The sequence below is a fragment of the Tripterygium wilfordii genome, chromosome 7 (assembly GCF_013401445.1).
Source record: "Tripterygium wilfordii isolate XIE 37 chromosome 7, ASM1340144v1, whole genome shotgun sequence".
Classification (NCBI taxonomy): domain Eukaryota; kingdom Viridiplantae; phylum Streptophyta; class Magnoliopsida; order Celastrales; family Celastraceae; genus Tripterygium; species Tripterygium wilfordii.
This window is the reverse complement of record NC_052238.1, coordinates 1,396,035-1,409,763: the sequence shown is the minus strand read 5'-3', so window position 1 is coordinate 1,409,763 and position 13,729 is coordinate 1,396,035. Positions and strand designations below refer to the sequence as shown.

The 13,729-nt window shown below is 37.8% G+C and overlaps 1 protein-coding gene and 1 long non-coding RNA gene across 7 annotated transcripts; one reads left to right on the top strand and one right to left on the bottom strand.

Moving 5' to 3' along the window:
• Positions 1-3,004: 3,004 nt before the first annotated feature.
• Positions 3,005-3,718, bottom strand: LOC120003072. Its single transcript, XR_005469253.1, has 2 exons — positions 3,607-3,718; positions 3,005-3,313 (listed from the first exon to the last, which is right to left on the bottom strand). It is a non-coding gene; the product is annotated as an uncharacterized LOC120003072 (long non-coding RNA).
• A 2,330-nt stretch (positions 3,719-6,048) lies between these two features.
• Positions 6,049-12,514, top strand: LOC120002974 (interactor of constitutive active ROPs 3-like). 6 transcript variants are annotated; one of them, XM_038851853.1, is made up of 5 exons: positions 6,049-6,145; positions 7,351-7,447; positions 9,544-9,715; positions 10,360-12,051; positions 12,128-12,514. In XM_038851853.1, the coding sequence occupies exons 2-4, from the start codon at positions 7,428-7,430 to the stop codon at positions 12,037-12,039; spliced, it is 1,872 nt and encodes a 623-aa protein (XP_038707781.1). In that variant the 5' UTR covers positions 6,049-6,145; positions 7,351-7,427; the 3' UTR covers positions 12,040-12,051; positions 12,128-12,514. The 6 variants fall into 6 exon arrangements, with proteins under 6 accessions (XP_038707781.1, XP_038707784.1, XP_038707780.1 ...); XM_038851856.1 differs by having other exon boundaries at positions 6,050-6,145; positions 9,547-9,715; XM_038851852.1 differs by lacking the exon at positions 6,049-6,145 and adding an exon at positions 7,057-7,249 and having other exon boundaries at positions 7,355-7,447.
• Positions 12,515-13,729: the final 1,215 nt, after the last annotated feature.

The window sequence follows — 13,729 nt, the reverse complement described above, 5'->3', positions numbered from 1 at the left end:
GGTGATCATTAAAATGATGTTTGTGACAACGACTCAAGGGGTTGCACATTTTGAATTTCAAATGCAAGTTACCAATAATACATTAGTTTTGTTTCTTTCCATGGATCCATTATTAAGCTAGCATATGTGATTGTTTCTCCATGTGTGCATTATAAAACAACTTATATCTTGTTGGGAGAGGTTCCAACCTCCCCCATTCTTTGTAATTGTTCGAATGTATTTTTGTTTGATCAATGTAAAATTGTTTTGAAATTAAGAGGCTTAAATTTTGCAAGACTTGAAAGAAGAGAGGGGAAGTTTCATTTATCAAAAACTTGCTTACAAAATAAGTCGTTGAAGCTATATAAGCTACTGACAGAACAAACGGTCACAAGGACCAGTAGAGAAGAAAAGAAAACAGAGGCTAGTCTTATCAACCAGCAGTGGCTAGTCTTATCAAGCAACGGGCAAAAAACAAACAAAACGATGCCGCATAGAGAAGGTGCAGCAAAGTAATTTGTCAATTGAGCCACGTGAGAAGCCAAACAAGTAAAACATGAAACACCGCCATTTCAAAGACATTAAAAGATTAATCTCCTAACACCCCCTTGCAAGCTGAAGCTGGTTGAGTTTCAACCAGGTTGAGCTTGGACGAAAAATTGTGTAGTTGATAGACCGCCATGGGTTTTGTGAGCATGTCTGCAGGTTGTTCAGTGGTGCGTATGTGTTGAAGCTGAATGACCTTCTTCTCAACTTTCTCTCGGACAAAATAGCAGTCGATCTCTATGTGTTTTGTCCTTTCGTGAAAAACTGGATTATTGGCTATATGTATCGCTGCTCTGCTATCACAGTAGAGTTTCATTGGTTTGCTCATGAAACTCCTGAAATCTTTTAATAAAGCACTGACCCATACTAGTTCACTGGTAACAGATGCCATAGATCTATACTCCGCTTCAGCCGATGATCTAGAAATGGTCTGTTGTTTCTTTGATCTCCAAGCTACCAAGGCATTTCCCAGCATGACAACATATCCTGTAATAGACCTCCTGGAATTGGGACAAGAGGCCCAATCTGAATCACAATAAGCCTGAATATCTGCATTGTTGTCACATGGGAAATAAAGTCCTTTGCTAGGAGAAGACTTTAAATATCGAAGAACCCTTTGAGCAGCCTTGAGGTGTTGATCAGAAGGAGACCTCATAAACTGACTTAGAGTATTGACTGTGTAAGAGATGTCTGGTCTGGTGATGGTCAGGTACATCAATTTCCCAACAAGTCTCCTGTACACCATAGGATCTTGAAGAGCATCCCCTTGATCAGCAAGCAGCTTTGAGTTTGTATCCATAGGGGAATCAATAGCTTTGCAATCCCTGAAGTTAGTTTCAACAAGCAAATCCACAACATATTTGTTTTGACATACAGTCATGCCATTTTTAGTTCTATTAATTTCCAGACCTAGGAAGTACTTTAACTCACCCAAATCTTTTATCTTGAAACAAGATGCAATGTATTTCTTGATTTCTTTTATCAATGACATGTCATTTCCACCAATAGCCATATCATCCACATAAAGTAACAATAACACAATAGAAGTATTCTTAGTGTAAACAAATAAAGAATAGTCACACCTTGATTGAATAAAACCAAATTTAAGCAATGCTTCTTTACATTTTGAATTCCATTGTCTTGATGCTTGCTTTAATCCATACAAAGATTTATTAAGTTTGCAAACATAATCAGATTTCTGCATTTCATATCCTGGTGGCATTTTCATGTAAACATCTTCATTCAAATCTCCATTCAAAAAAGCATTATGCACATCCATATGATGAACTATCCAATTATTCATTGAAGCCAAAGCAAAAAAAATCCTAACTGTCACCATTTTAATGACAGGTGCAAATGTTTCTTGGTAATCAAAACCAAGTTTTTGATTGAATCCTTGAGCTACAAGTCTAGCCTTGTATCTCTCTATTGAACCATCTTGATTGTACTTTATTTTGTAAATCCATTTAGACCCTATGGCTTTTCTTCCAACTGGAAGTTTCACCAGAGACCATGTATTATTCTCATTCAAGGCATTTAATTCATTTTGCATAGCTACGCACCAATGAGGTGATTGTGAAGCTTGAAGGTAGCTTTTAGGTTCAAGATGAGTGGTAGTGGCTGCCAAAAAATGACTATAAGATATTATGTTTTGACCGAAATTTCCAGAAACACTACATTCATAATTATCAAGATAAGCTGGAGGTTTTCTATTCCTTTTTAAATTTTGAATCTGATTCTGCTCATCTATGTCTATATCAGTGCTTATATCCACAATTGCCTCATCTTCAATCTGTGCATTCAATTTCTCAACTTCAGTATCCTTGAAAGGATATTTATCCTCATGAAACTCAACATCCCTTGATATGATAATTTCTTTAGTCTCTAAATCCATGAGTTTATATCCCTTTACATTTGTTGGATATCCTAGAAAAACACAGGCCCTAGCTCTAGAATTAAACTTAGAACTCTGAGGTTTAAGTATCTTTGCATATCCTAAACACCCAAACACTCTAAGAACATCATAATCAGGTTCCTTATTGTATAAAATCTGATAGGGGCTTTTCTTGTCTAGTATTCTGGATGGCAATCTGTTTATTAAATAAACAGCAGTCATTATGCAATAACTCCAATAAATTTCTGGAAGCTTAGATTGTAATCTAAGAGCTCTACCAACATTAAGTATGTGTTGGTGTTTCCTTTCCACCACCCCATTTTGTTGTGGTGTATAAGGACAACTCTTTTGGTGTATTATTCCTTCTCTTCTATAAAATTCTGTCATATTGAATTCCACACCATTATCTGTTCTAACAATTTGAATGCTAGTTTTAAATTGATTCTTGACATAGCCATTGAAATATTCAATATTGTTCCTTACTTCAGCTTTACTTTTCATCAATATCACCCATGTTGTTCTACTAAAATCATCAACTATAGTCAAGAAATATTTATATCCATCAATAGAAATTACACCATTAGGTCCCCAAATGTCAAAATGCACTAATTCAAAGATTCTTGTGCTCTTGCTCTGGCTAGTACAAAAACTTTTTCTCTTCATCTTAGCTAGGGGGCATACATCACAATTTTGACAGTTTTTACACAAAATAGTTGAAGGCAACATTTCTGAAATTCTAGATGAAGGATGTCCTAGCCTATTGTGCCACAAAAAACTTGATTTGACAGAGTTGATACTAGCTAATGTTCTTCTACAAGGCTTCAACTCTTCAAGCAAGTAGTACAATCCTTCATGCATGATTCCCATCCCATTCTTCATTAATGTGATTGTATCCTGCAATTCACATGAATTATGGGAAAAGATCAGCTTATACTTCGGATTTGATACTATCTTGCTTGCAGAGATTAGATTGAAGTTAAATTTTTGAACACATAATACTTCTGTCAAGATTATACCATTGCCTAGTTTAATATCTCCTATGTAATCTATCTTGCATTTTTGACCATCAGGTAAAGTCACGTAGGCATTATTCAATTTTCTATAACTATGAAAATAATCAACAATGCACACAACATGACTAGATGCTCATGTATCTATAATCCATGTTGACTTTAAATTAATTTTACCTCCCACGGTTGACACAGATGCTTGGTGGTTTGAGAGATCCGTTCCAGTCATGTTAGCCTTCAAGTATGCCAAAAGTTGTTGACATTGGTCACCAGACATTTGCAAGGAAGAAGATTGAGAATTTTTCGCATTGGAGTCCACATGATTCACATTGTGGTTCTTCCATTCACCTCCTTGTCTTTGCCTCTTTGCTGGATTCTCACTCTCAGAAGGATACCCCACCAACTTAAAACATTTGTCAATCGTGTGGTTAGTTTTCTTGCAATACTTACAGAACAATTTCTCCTTGTCTGCTTGGAATTTCTTGCCTCCCTTGAAGTCCTTTGATCCAACGAATGTGTTCTTGTTGCATACCTGCATTGCCATTGGCTCCTGCTTGTCCTTCTGGACAGAAATTTGTTTCTTGACTTGATTAACTGTTGATTTTCTCTCCAATTGTCCCACTTGAGCAAAGGCTTTGCTGACTTCAGGAAGTGGATCCATTAATAATATCTGATTAATGACATGTTCATATGAATCATCCAACCCCATCAAAAATTGGATTAGTTTATCCTTGTTCTGCTGCATCATCACTGTCTTCCCAACACTACAGGTACATTTGCCACATTTGCACGATGCCACCTCTTTATACTGGTAAAGTTCATCCCACAACGCCTTAATCCTCGCATAATACTCTGTGACTGTGGAAGTGCCCTGTTTAATGTTGGAAATCAAGCGAGCCAGCTCAAAATCCCTTGTAGGATTAGCCGATGAATACCTATTCTTGAGATCTGTCCACAATTCATAGGCAGTCCTTGCTGTTGAAACACTTATCATTATATCCTGCGATACACAATTTGTAATCCAGGTTCTTACCAGGCTATCACATTGTTCCCAGTCTTGAAACGTTGGATGATCGGTCTCTGGCATCTGAAGAGTACCGTCGATGAAACTCATCTTGTTTCTCGCTTTGAGAGCCGTCACCAAATGATTGCTCCACAAGTGAAAATTCCCTCCAGTCAACGTAAGTGAGATCAGATTTGAAGTGAAATCAGAGTGGGTAAGATAAAATGGGTTTCTAAAAGGGTTTGTTGTCTGACTCAAATGTTGAAAGGAAGGGTGGGCATTTTGTGAGTTTTCAATAAGAGATTCTTGAACAACAGGTAAGCTTGCAGAAGGATTTAGTTCTGCCATTTGATTTTGATTTCTTTTTCTCCAAGATCCTCTTGAGTAAACCTGAACCTCTGATACCATAAAATTGTTTTGAAATTAAGAGGCTTAAATTTTGCAAGACTTGAAAGAAGAGAGGGGAAGTTTCATTTATCAAAAACTTGCTTACAAAATAAGTCGTTGAAGCTATATAAGCTACTGACAGAACAAACGGTCACAAGGACCAGTAGAGAAGAAAAGAAAACAGAGGCTAGTCTTATCAACCAGCAGTGGCTAGTCTTATCAAGCAACGGGCAAAAAACAAACAAAACGATGCCGCATAGAGAAGGTGCAGCAAAGTAATTTGTCAATTGAGCCACGTGAGAAGCCAAACAAGTAAAACATGAAACACCGCCATTTCAAAGACATTAAAAGATTAATCTCCTAACACAATGAAATCGCCATTTTCAAAAAAAATAATGAGAAGAAGAATCGTTTGAATTTCGTTTTATTTTCATATGTTTAAAATGTTTTTATTATAAAATTTGAACTGTTAATTTGACCAACATTTTATTTGATTGGGGTATTTGATGAAGTACAATTTCTTGAAGCTAATGCATGTACAATTGACATATTGGGCAAAATGCTAATTTCCAATTCCATCACATTAATAATGTATTACTCTACTCTCCACTTCCATGGAAACTTTGTTGCATTCAAAAACAAAGAAAAAAAAAAGCCCCAAAATATCATTGTCTCATTAAAATCAATCGGTGAAATATTATCAGCATAACTCCCAAACTATGACTTCCTTAGAAATCACACATTGACAAATTGAACAAGGCAAAATTTCCCATTTATCAAGAAAATACATGCGTGTTTTTGGCTCACCATACACCTCCAAATGCATCGATGGATGGTCCCTTGTCAAGCATCATACAAGTTGTGAGGTCTTAATATGGAGAATTAAAAGTAGTTTCTTTCAATTGGATGATTTATTTTGGACCAACTAAAAAAACCCAAAAAAAGCTATAGTAGATAAATAAACCATATTTGTTAGTCTCCCAGACTCCCACACCCATTAAAATAATAATCAACACACTAACCTTCGCAAAGAAAAACGACGTCGTTGATCCGTAGTTAGTGACTTGATGGGGATATTATTATTTATCGACTCCGATGCGGACCTAAAACCCTGGTTGAAATTAATTTAATGCCGCACATGATACGACAAATCTGTACTCTCTACGTTTTGTATAGATATCCATATCTCCTTCTCCACTGACCCCTGACTCCATACAGAAATACGTATCACTGTTGGCGAAAGCCTCGGGAACTGCACAGACGACGAAAAAAACAAATACCAGAAGCTGCACAGCACATCTTCCAATTTGTCTCTCTGTTTTCAAGGTTAGATTTCACACACAATGTGCCTCTCTATTATTCCCCATTCTCTTGTTTGGCTTCCGAGAAAATGTGAGAAAAGGATCATTTTCTTTGCCGCCAGTTTATTCACATTTTCTGGCTTTGCTGTTGATATTTTCTCTGCAACCAAATAAAAGGTTTTTGCTACATTTTGTGTTTATGCTATTCGGGTTAAACTAGGTAGTGGCTGCAAAATCCAAAATTGTATGCTTTTCAGTTTTTAAAAGAATACTATTCGTGAAAGAAATTTTTTTGTCTTAACTTCATCAGTCGTTTCTGGGTTTTGGCCTCCAAAGCTTTAAACTTGCAGCTATTAATGGTGTTGTGACTTTTGTCACTCCAAAGATGGAAAAATCGAATCTCAGAAAGTCGGTCTTGAATAAAAGAGTGCCTTTAGTTGCTTGCTTTTCACACATTTTTCGTTTTATGTTATATTCGTTACAGTTCTCTCCCTTCTGCTTTAGATCTCTACTTGAGTCGGTAACTGGTCAATATTCTTCGTTACTTTGTAATTTTTTTTTGTCTGAAATATTCTGTTTGTTTCCTTGGAAAAAGCTTCCTCTTCAATTTTCTCCGAGAGAAATTTTCTTTTGGACCAATTCCGTGGAAACAAACGGATTGCTGTAGGGTCAGACAAAATGAGAGGTATTTGAGTGGTTTTGAAAACGGGAAAGCATCCTCATATGGTGTTAAACTTTTAAAAAAAATCCATAGAGCCCCACATTATTTAATGTTCCCTCATTTCACGGCAAAACTGAAGGCAGGAAATTTCTCCCTTATTTTTATATTGCAAAATTGCCCCTTTCTGGAAGTGATTTTAGGGTCTGAGTGGGGGCATTGTCGTAATTTCGACTTTGGATTGATAATGTTGGTTCCTCTTGGCTCCAATAGTAGGTATTGACTCTTGAGTATGGTCGAACTGTTCAAGGCATTGGATGGTGAAGATGAAGATTTCCTAAGAACTATTTGTTTAAAAGTTGAGAGTAAACTGACTTCTCACTGGGTTTCGACATACAATACACTTTATATGAATAGTTAAGGAGCAGTGTAGTTTCTGCCTTGATTGCTGCTTATCCATATGATGTTAAGGTTCATCTGTTTTTCGTGATTTCATTTATTTTCTCACATTCATATTCATTGGTCATTGGATTCTTTGGTATTCTCTGATTTGGTAAATGCCTTAGTGTCAGGCAGCATTGAAGTGGAGTAGCTACTGAAGCTCAAATATCTCCATTTTTAAATTTGTGGCTCGAAAGGTAGTGAAATTATGCAGACTCCAAAAGGAAGGTAACTTCTTGTGCCCTTTAATGACTATTCTATTTTCTTTCATGGTGCCTTTTTTGGTAACATCGAAGAAGTATATCCATTATTTAAGCAAATTAACCACGCCTGTTAATGCATATAATTTGTTGGTTGAGTTTAAAAACAGATAGAAAGTAAAGGTTTTTCCGTTTTTGTTGAACATCGTTGCCCTACTAAATGATCTGGTTGTTGAGGCCTCTCTTGTTTTCTCTATGTCAAAGATATCAACAAAATCTTTGATATCTTTGACAAATGAACAAAATCTTTGAATTTGTCAAAGATATCAACAAAATATCAATGATATCTTTGACAAATCAACAAAATCTTTGAATTTGTCAAAGATATCAACATCTTTGATTTACTTTATTGACATTATTTTTCTTACTTTTCCTTTCTAACGCCTATATAAAGGCATGTTGTACACAATCAAGATATAGTGAAAAATATAGATCCTTTCACTTCTCTAACATGGTATCGGAGCCACTCCTGTTGAGGCACTCCAGAGTAGTGTACGTACTACCATTGATACAACACATATTATTACAGCATTGGTCCAACACTCCTTAGGTGGGATCTTGGTTTTGGGTCCGTCCCCAGTCGGTTGCGGTCTCCTTTGAGATGTTCTTCTCTTTTCTTGAGTTTTGGTGTCCTCCGTGGCGGTGCTCCTTCCGCCGTTAGTCGTGCTTTTCCAGGGGTACTCCTTTGCTCGGGCCCCTAGCTAGACCCGATTGCTTCTTCTGCCTTTTCATCAGTTTGAGCATGGTTCCTCGCAGTTCGTTCCTTTGGCCTCCTGCTGCCGTATGGTGGTGTCCATGTTTCTGGCTGCTTTTCCCTACTGTTTCTACCATCGCTCTTGGTGCTAAGATCTCGGTCCTCTCTTGGAGTCCTTTTACTGCGTTTTTAAGGCTTCTCTAGAGATGGGTCCCTTCTCGGAGTTTTGCTGCTGTTAATCTTACTATTTGCCCTCTTTGGTCCCATTCCGGATTTCTGCGTGCAGTCTTGGTGTTCCTTTGTCTGCTCTCTTGGGTTCCCATGTGGATTTTTTCTTGCTTTTTGGTAGCCTCGATTCTCTGAGCTGGATCCCCATCCTTTAGTGTTTGGGTTTTGGTGCGTGTCGCTGGACTGCTCCTTTTTTGGCTTCTCGGTTTGTTGGTTTCTTTATATTCAATTCTGTCAACGATATCAACAAAATCTTTGATATCTTTGAAATTTATCTTTGACAATATCCACTCTTGACCAACCTGCTGATCTTTTCACCAAGCCACTCCTGCCAGGTCGTTTCAGAGACTTAGTTTCCAAACTCAAGCTTACTTCTACTGCACCAACTTGAGTTTGAGGGGGGATGTCAAAGATATCAACAAAATCTTTGATATCTTTGACAAATGAACAAAATCTTTGAATTTGTCAAAGATATCTACAAAATATCAATGATATCTTTGACAAATCAACAAAATCTTTGAATTTGTCAAAGATATCAACATCTTTGATTTACTTTATTGACATTATTTTTCTTACTTTTCCTTTCTAACGCCTATATAAAGGCATGTTGTACACAATCAAGATATAGTGAAAAATATAGATCCTTTCACTTCTCTAACACTCTAGATTTCATTCTTCACATCTGGTTTTAGCCACCCCTGAATACTGGATTGAGGCTTTACTGCTTGGGCCAGTGATGGTTAGTTTCATATGGTTTTGGGTTATGTGTATTAATGATCAATGAATTGATACGACTATCACTGTCCAGCTATAGTTGAGGCCATTTCTTGTGGTAAGAGGCTTGAACTCAAGTTTCTTTCTCCGACTTTTAGAGCAATGATTCAGCAATTTGTTTCATATTTTACCTTAACTTCATGAGGCCCCTTGGTGACCATGATTGATGAAGTGAATTATTCACCACAAACACAAAATATCTTCACCAAGTGGCAAATTTAGAGCAAAACTCTGCTGAATTTATGCACCTTTTTTAAGAGATATGCTTGTTCACTGGAACACAGGGATGATGTATAAATACACACTTTCAGGATAGTCTTTGAATGTGCTTTATATGTATGTCTGACTTATTTTACTGATTTTGATAGCAGAAGTGGCTCCTCAGAAGTGCCTCAAAAGGTTTCACCACAACCTGTTCGCCAACTGAAGCCAACTGCACTAGAGTCTGACTCTTCATCTTCCTATAGTCAAACGAGGACTCCAAAGGAAAGGAGCCCTAAAGTTGTTGAGCGTAGGTCACCAAGAAGCCCGGTTTCTGAGGTACTTCATCTCTAGAATGCATCAATCTTAATAGTGCGCAGAATTTTAAGATATGCCAAAAGATTGTGTTTGAGCTTTCTCTGGGTGGAAGGCAGCATTCGCCTAGAGCTTTCTTTTAGTCATAATATATTTGCTACTCTGTGGATTTCCGATTTCAATATGAATTGATGAAGATCTCATGTCCCATCTCATATTATGCACATCTCTCATACTTATATTTAGTTTATTATAGTGCCTCTACAGTTACTTCCTTCGTCTTAAGTTGCACCACCTCTTCACTTTTGTCATTTGTAATATGTGATGCATATGCAAAGGAAATCACCCTTAGAGTACCTATTCCTGCTTTCCTCATTTTGTTAGAATTAGTAATACAGATGTTTGTGTTCCATGAGCCTTTCCAAAGGCAGGGGCAAGCAGAATCAGTCAAAAATTGGCACCTATTCTCCTCTAGCAGATTCTTATATTTTTTAAAATCATCGGCCATGGTGTTGTCTTTTTGTGATATCTTATCAATTAGCATCGTATTTTCAGATCTAGGATAGTTACACAGATGCTTTTGCCGTTTTTTGCGTATTCAAAAAGTGGTGCAGTCTCGACCAGCAAGAAATTATTGACATTTTTTGGTCTTTTTCTTTGGTCTTCAGAGGAAGCGTCCTAGCAGAATATCTGAGTTGGAGTCTCAGGTTTCCCAACTTCAGGAGGAGCTGAAGAAGGTGAAAGTCCAGTTAAATTTGTCTGAATCATGGAAGAAGGAAGCTCAGCAAGAGGCCGAAGACTACAAAAAGCAACTGTCAGCCATGTCTGTAGAGTTAGAAGAGTCCCAGAAGGAGCTACACAAGCTGTCTGCTTCTGAGCAGGCTCATGTTGTAGAGCTTCGAAGGATCTCGCAAGAACAGGATGGTGCTTGGCAGTCTCAGCTTGAGATTGTTCAGAAGCAGCACTCAGTTGACTCAGCTGCCTTGGCTGCTGCCACCAATGAGATCCAGCAGCTTAATTTCCAGCTTGAAATGGTAGCTGAATCTGAGGCTCTACAGACCAAACATGCTGAATCAAGACAGTTGGAGCTCCAGAGCTTGAAAGGGAAGCTCGTGGAAACTCTTTCAATTGTTGAAGGCATGAAAAACCAGCTAAGCAATAGTAAGGAATCAGAAACACAGGCCAAAGCATTGGCCAATGAAACTCTGCTGCAATTGGAAGATGCCAAAAAAACTGTGGAGACACTCAGGTCAGATGGCATGAAGACTCTTGAAGATCACAACATAGTCATTTCAAAGTTAGAAAAATCAAGAACACGTGTGAACTTATTGGAAGGACTTATTGGCAAACTCGAAAGGGACCTACTTAATGCTAGCAGCGCCCACTCGCAAAAATCTATAGCTGATAAAAGTATTGAGCGTGGAACTGAAGAGTCCCGAAGTATGGATGAATCAGAACAACAGGATTCAGAACTCTTTTCTTTGAAGTCTGAGGTGGCGCGGTTAAGGTCTGCCCTGCGAGCTGCTGAGGTTAAATGTGACGAAGAACAAGTTCAGAGCACAGTGCAGGTAAAAAAGGCTTATGAACTAGTAGACCAAGTAAAATCTGAATCAAGTCTAAGAGAGGCTGAACTGGAGAAGCAACTGGAGAAATTGAAGGCTGATATTGAGGATTTGAAGGCAGACTTGATGGACAAAGAAACTGAATTGCAGGGCATTTCAGAAGAAAATGAAGGCTTGAATATGAAGATCAAGAATAGCCTTTCATACAAGAGAGAATTTGAGGTTGAAAATGAACTTAAAAAACTAAATGAACATATTGGAGATTTGAAGGCGAGTCTGGTGGACAAGAAGACAGAGTTGCAGAACATATCAGAGGAAAATGCATCGCTGAAGAAGGAAATCAGTAGAAGAGAACAGGAAGGAGTTAAAGTCAAGGACAAGGTGGTCGTAGAAGTAGAGGCAGCAAGGGCTGCAGAGAGGGAGGCGCTCACAAAACTTGGTGTTGCGATGGAAGAGGCGGATAAGAGTAACAGAAAGGCCGCAAGGGTGTTTGAGCAGCTTGATGCAGCACAAGCAGCAAATTCTGAAATGGAAGCAGAGTTGAGAAGGCTAAAGGTGCAATCTGACCAGTGGAGGAAGGCAGCGGAGGCCGCTGCTGCCATGCTTTCAGCAGGGAATAATGGCAAGTTTACGGATAGAACTGGGTCGTTGGAGAGCAATTATAATCCTGTTTTGGGAAAGATAAGCCCTTCCTATGACGAAGACATGGATGATGATTTGCTGAAGAAGAAAAATGGAAACATGCTAAAGAAGATTGGAGTGCTGTGGAAGAAGCCACATAAGTAGAAGCACCTCGAGGCATGTTAATCAACTTCACTAAAATTATCTTAATCTATCTTTTCTTTAATAACCCATTTTCTCCTTGTTTGAGCAGGTACAGGGGTGACTGGAGCAGCTGAGTCGTCGAGGATTTTGGTAGTGGTGCGACTGCAGTTGTTAGTATATGATTACTCTTCCGCCTGCTATAGTGCTATGGATTGTAATATCAGGCTTCTCTTTGTATTAACTATCAAGCCAGGAATGATGTGATGAATCTCTATGTTCTTGGCATAAGACATACTTAGTATTTAGTAAGGCCGCTTGGTTAATTCGTCCACGCTACTGTAAGAAACGTAGTACTCGGCCGTGGAATGATTTTGTTATTTGCAAGGTCTTTGGATCTTCATGAAAATTGGGTATTTCTGGCTTTGTAAATCTGTTTTTGTTAATCAGGGAATTTCTAGAAGTACTGGAATCGTTGAAGGTGGTTAGTGTTGTATGAGTCTTCTACAAGCCATGCAATGTTGTGAATTTTTACCATTGTGTGGCCGCAAGGCCCGCAACTACGGAGCCTGCTTCCCCATTGATCTTCGTTGCTGCGTAAAGATGCAAATAATACTGCTCTACACTCTTGAGCAGTGAGTAAAACAAAATTGCTAACTCTGCCTGGCAAATTAATATCAACAAAGTTGGGCTTGGGCCGCAGGAAACAGGATGGTTATTTTCTCATAAGTCTAAAACGATTATTAAGGCCCAAGAAGTAAGGCCCGGAAATATAAATTTTTAGGAGCAGTCCCGGACTTCGCATCTCCATCTTTGAGAGCTTACTTCGCCAAGGGCTGCTTGGGAGGGCTCTAATTGTTGGCTCCAATTCTCTATCAAAATTCATGTTAAATCATTATTTTTTTCTGAAAATAACATATTAGAGTTTATGAGTTAGGAATTAGGGTTTAAATTTTAAGGTTTAGAGTTTATGGTTTATTTTTTAGTTTTTAGGGTTTAGAGTATAAGATTTAAGGTTTATGGTGTAAAATTAGTATTTAGAAAAAAAAAATAGTATTTAGAAAAAAATAAAAAATTGTATTCTAGCATTATGAACACGAAAACACTCAATCACACATTTTAATTGATGATTTAACATGGGTTTTGGTAAATAATTTGAGTCAAAAATTGGAGCTCCCTATACCGGGAGTTAACTTATCAGTAGCACTGCATTCCATGCCATGAAACATTTGGAGATATAACAGACCTATAGAACTTTCCTTAACCCTAGGAGCATTTTACAGTCATACGAGACACCATATGCACTTCTATATTATGTCAAAATGGCTCTAAATCAGTGAGTAGTACATTAACCTAAAGCAAAGTAAGTATCTCTTGAATCTGTTATTTAAACTGGTTCATGATAATCTTTCTTCATATAGTGTGGTTCTGGTGCTTCTTAGTCTGAGTGTGCCTCAACGTTTCAAACTTTGAACTAAATTTTTTGATGGTGCATTATTAACTAAAACAAGAGCATCTACAAACAATATTTTCTTTCCCTTCACCTTTATTTATTTAAGAATATTCTATAAATGATGATGAAACTACGACTTGCTGAGTTTCCAGGCTCATGGGACATTTGTGTGTGGAGAAAAAGGAGGTGGAGTGGCTGAAGAGTTCAACTGCGAAAAAGATGTTGATATATGCGTTGGCACTCTGAGCAAGGCTGCAGGCT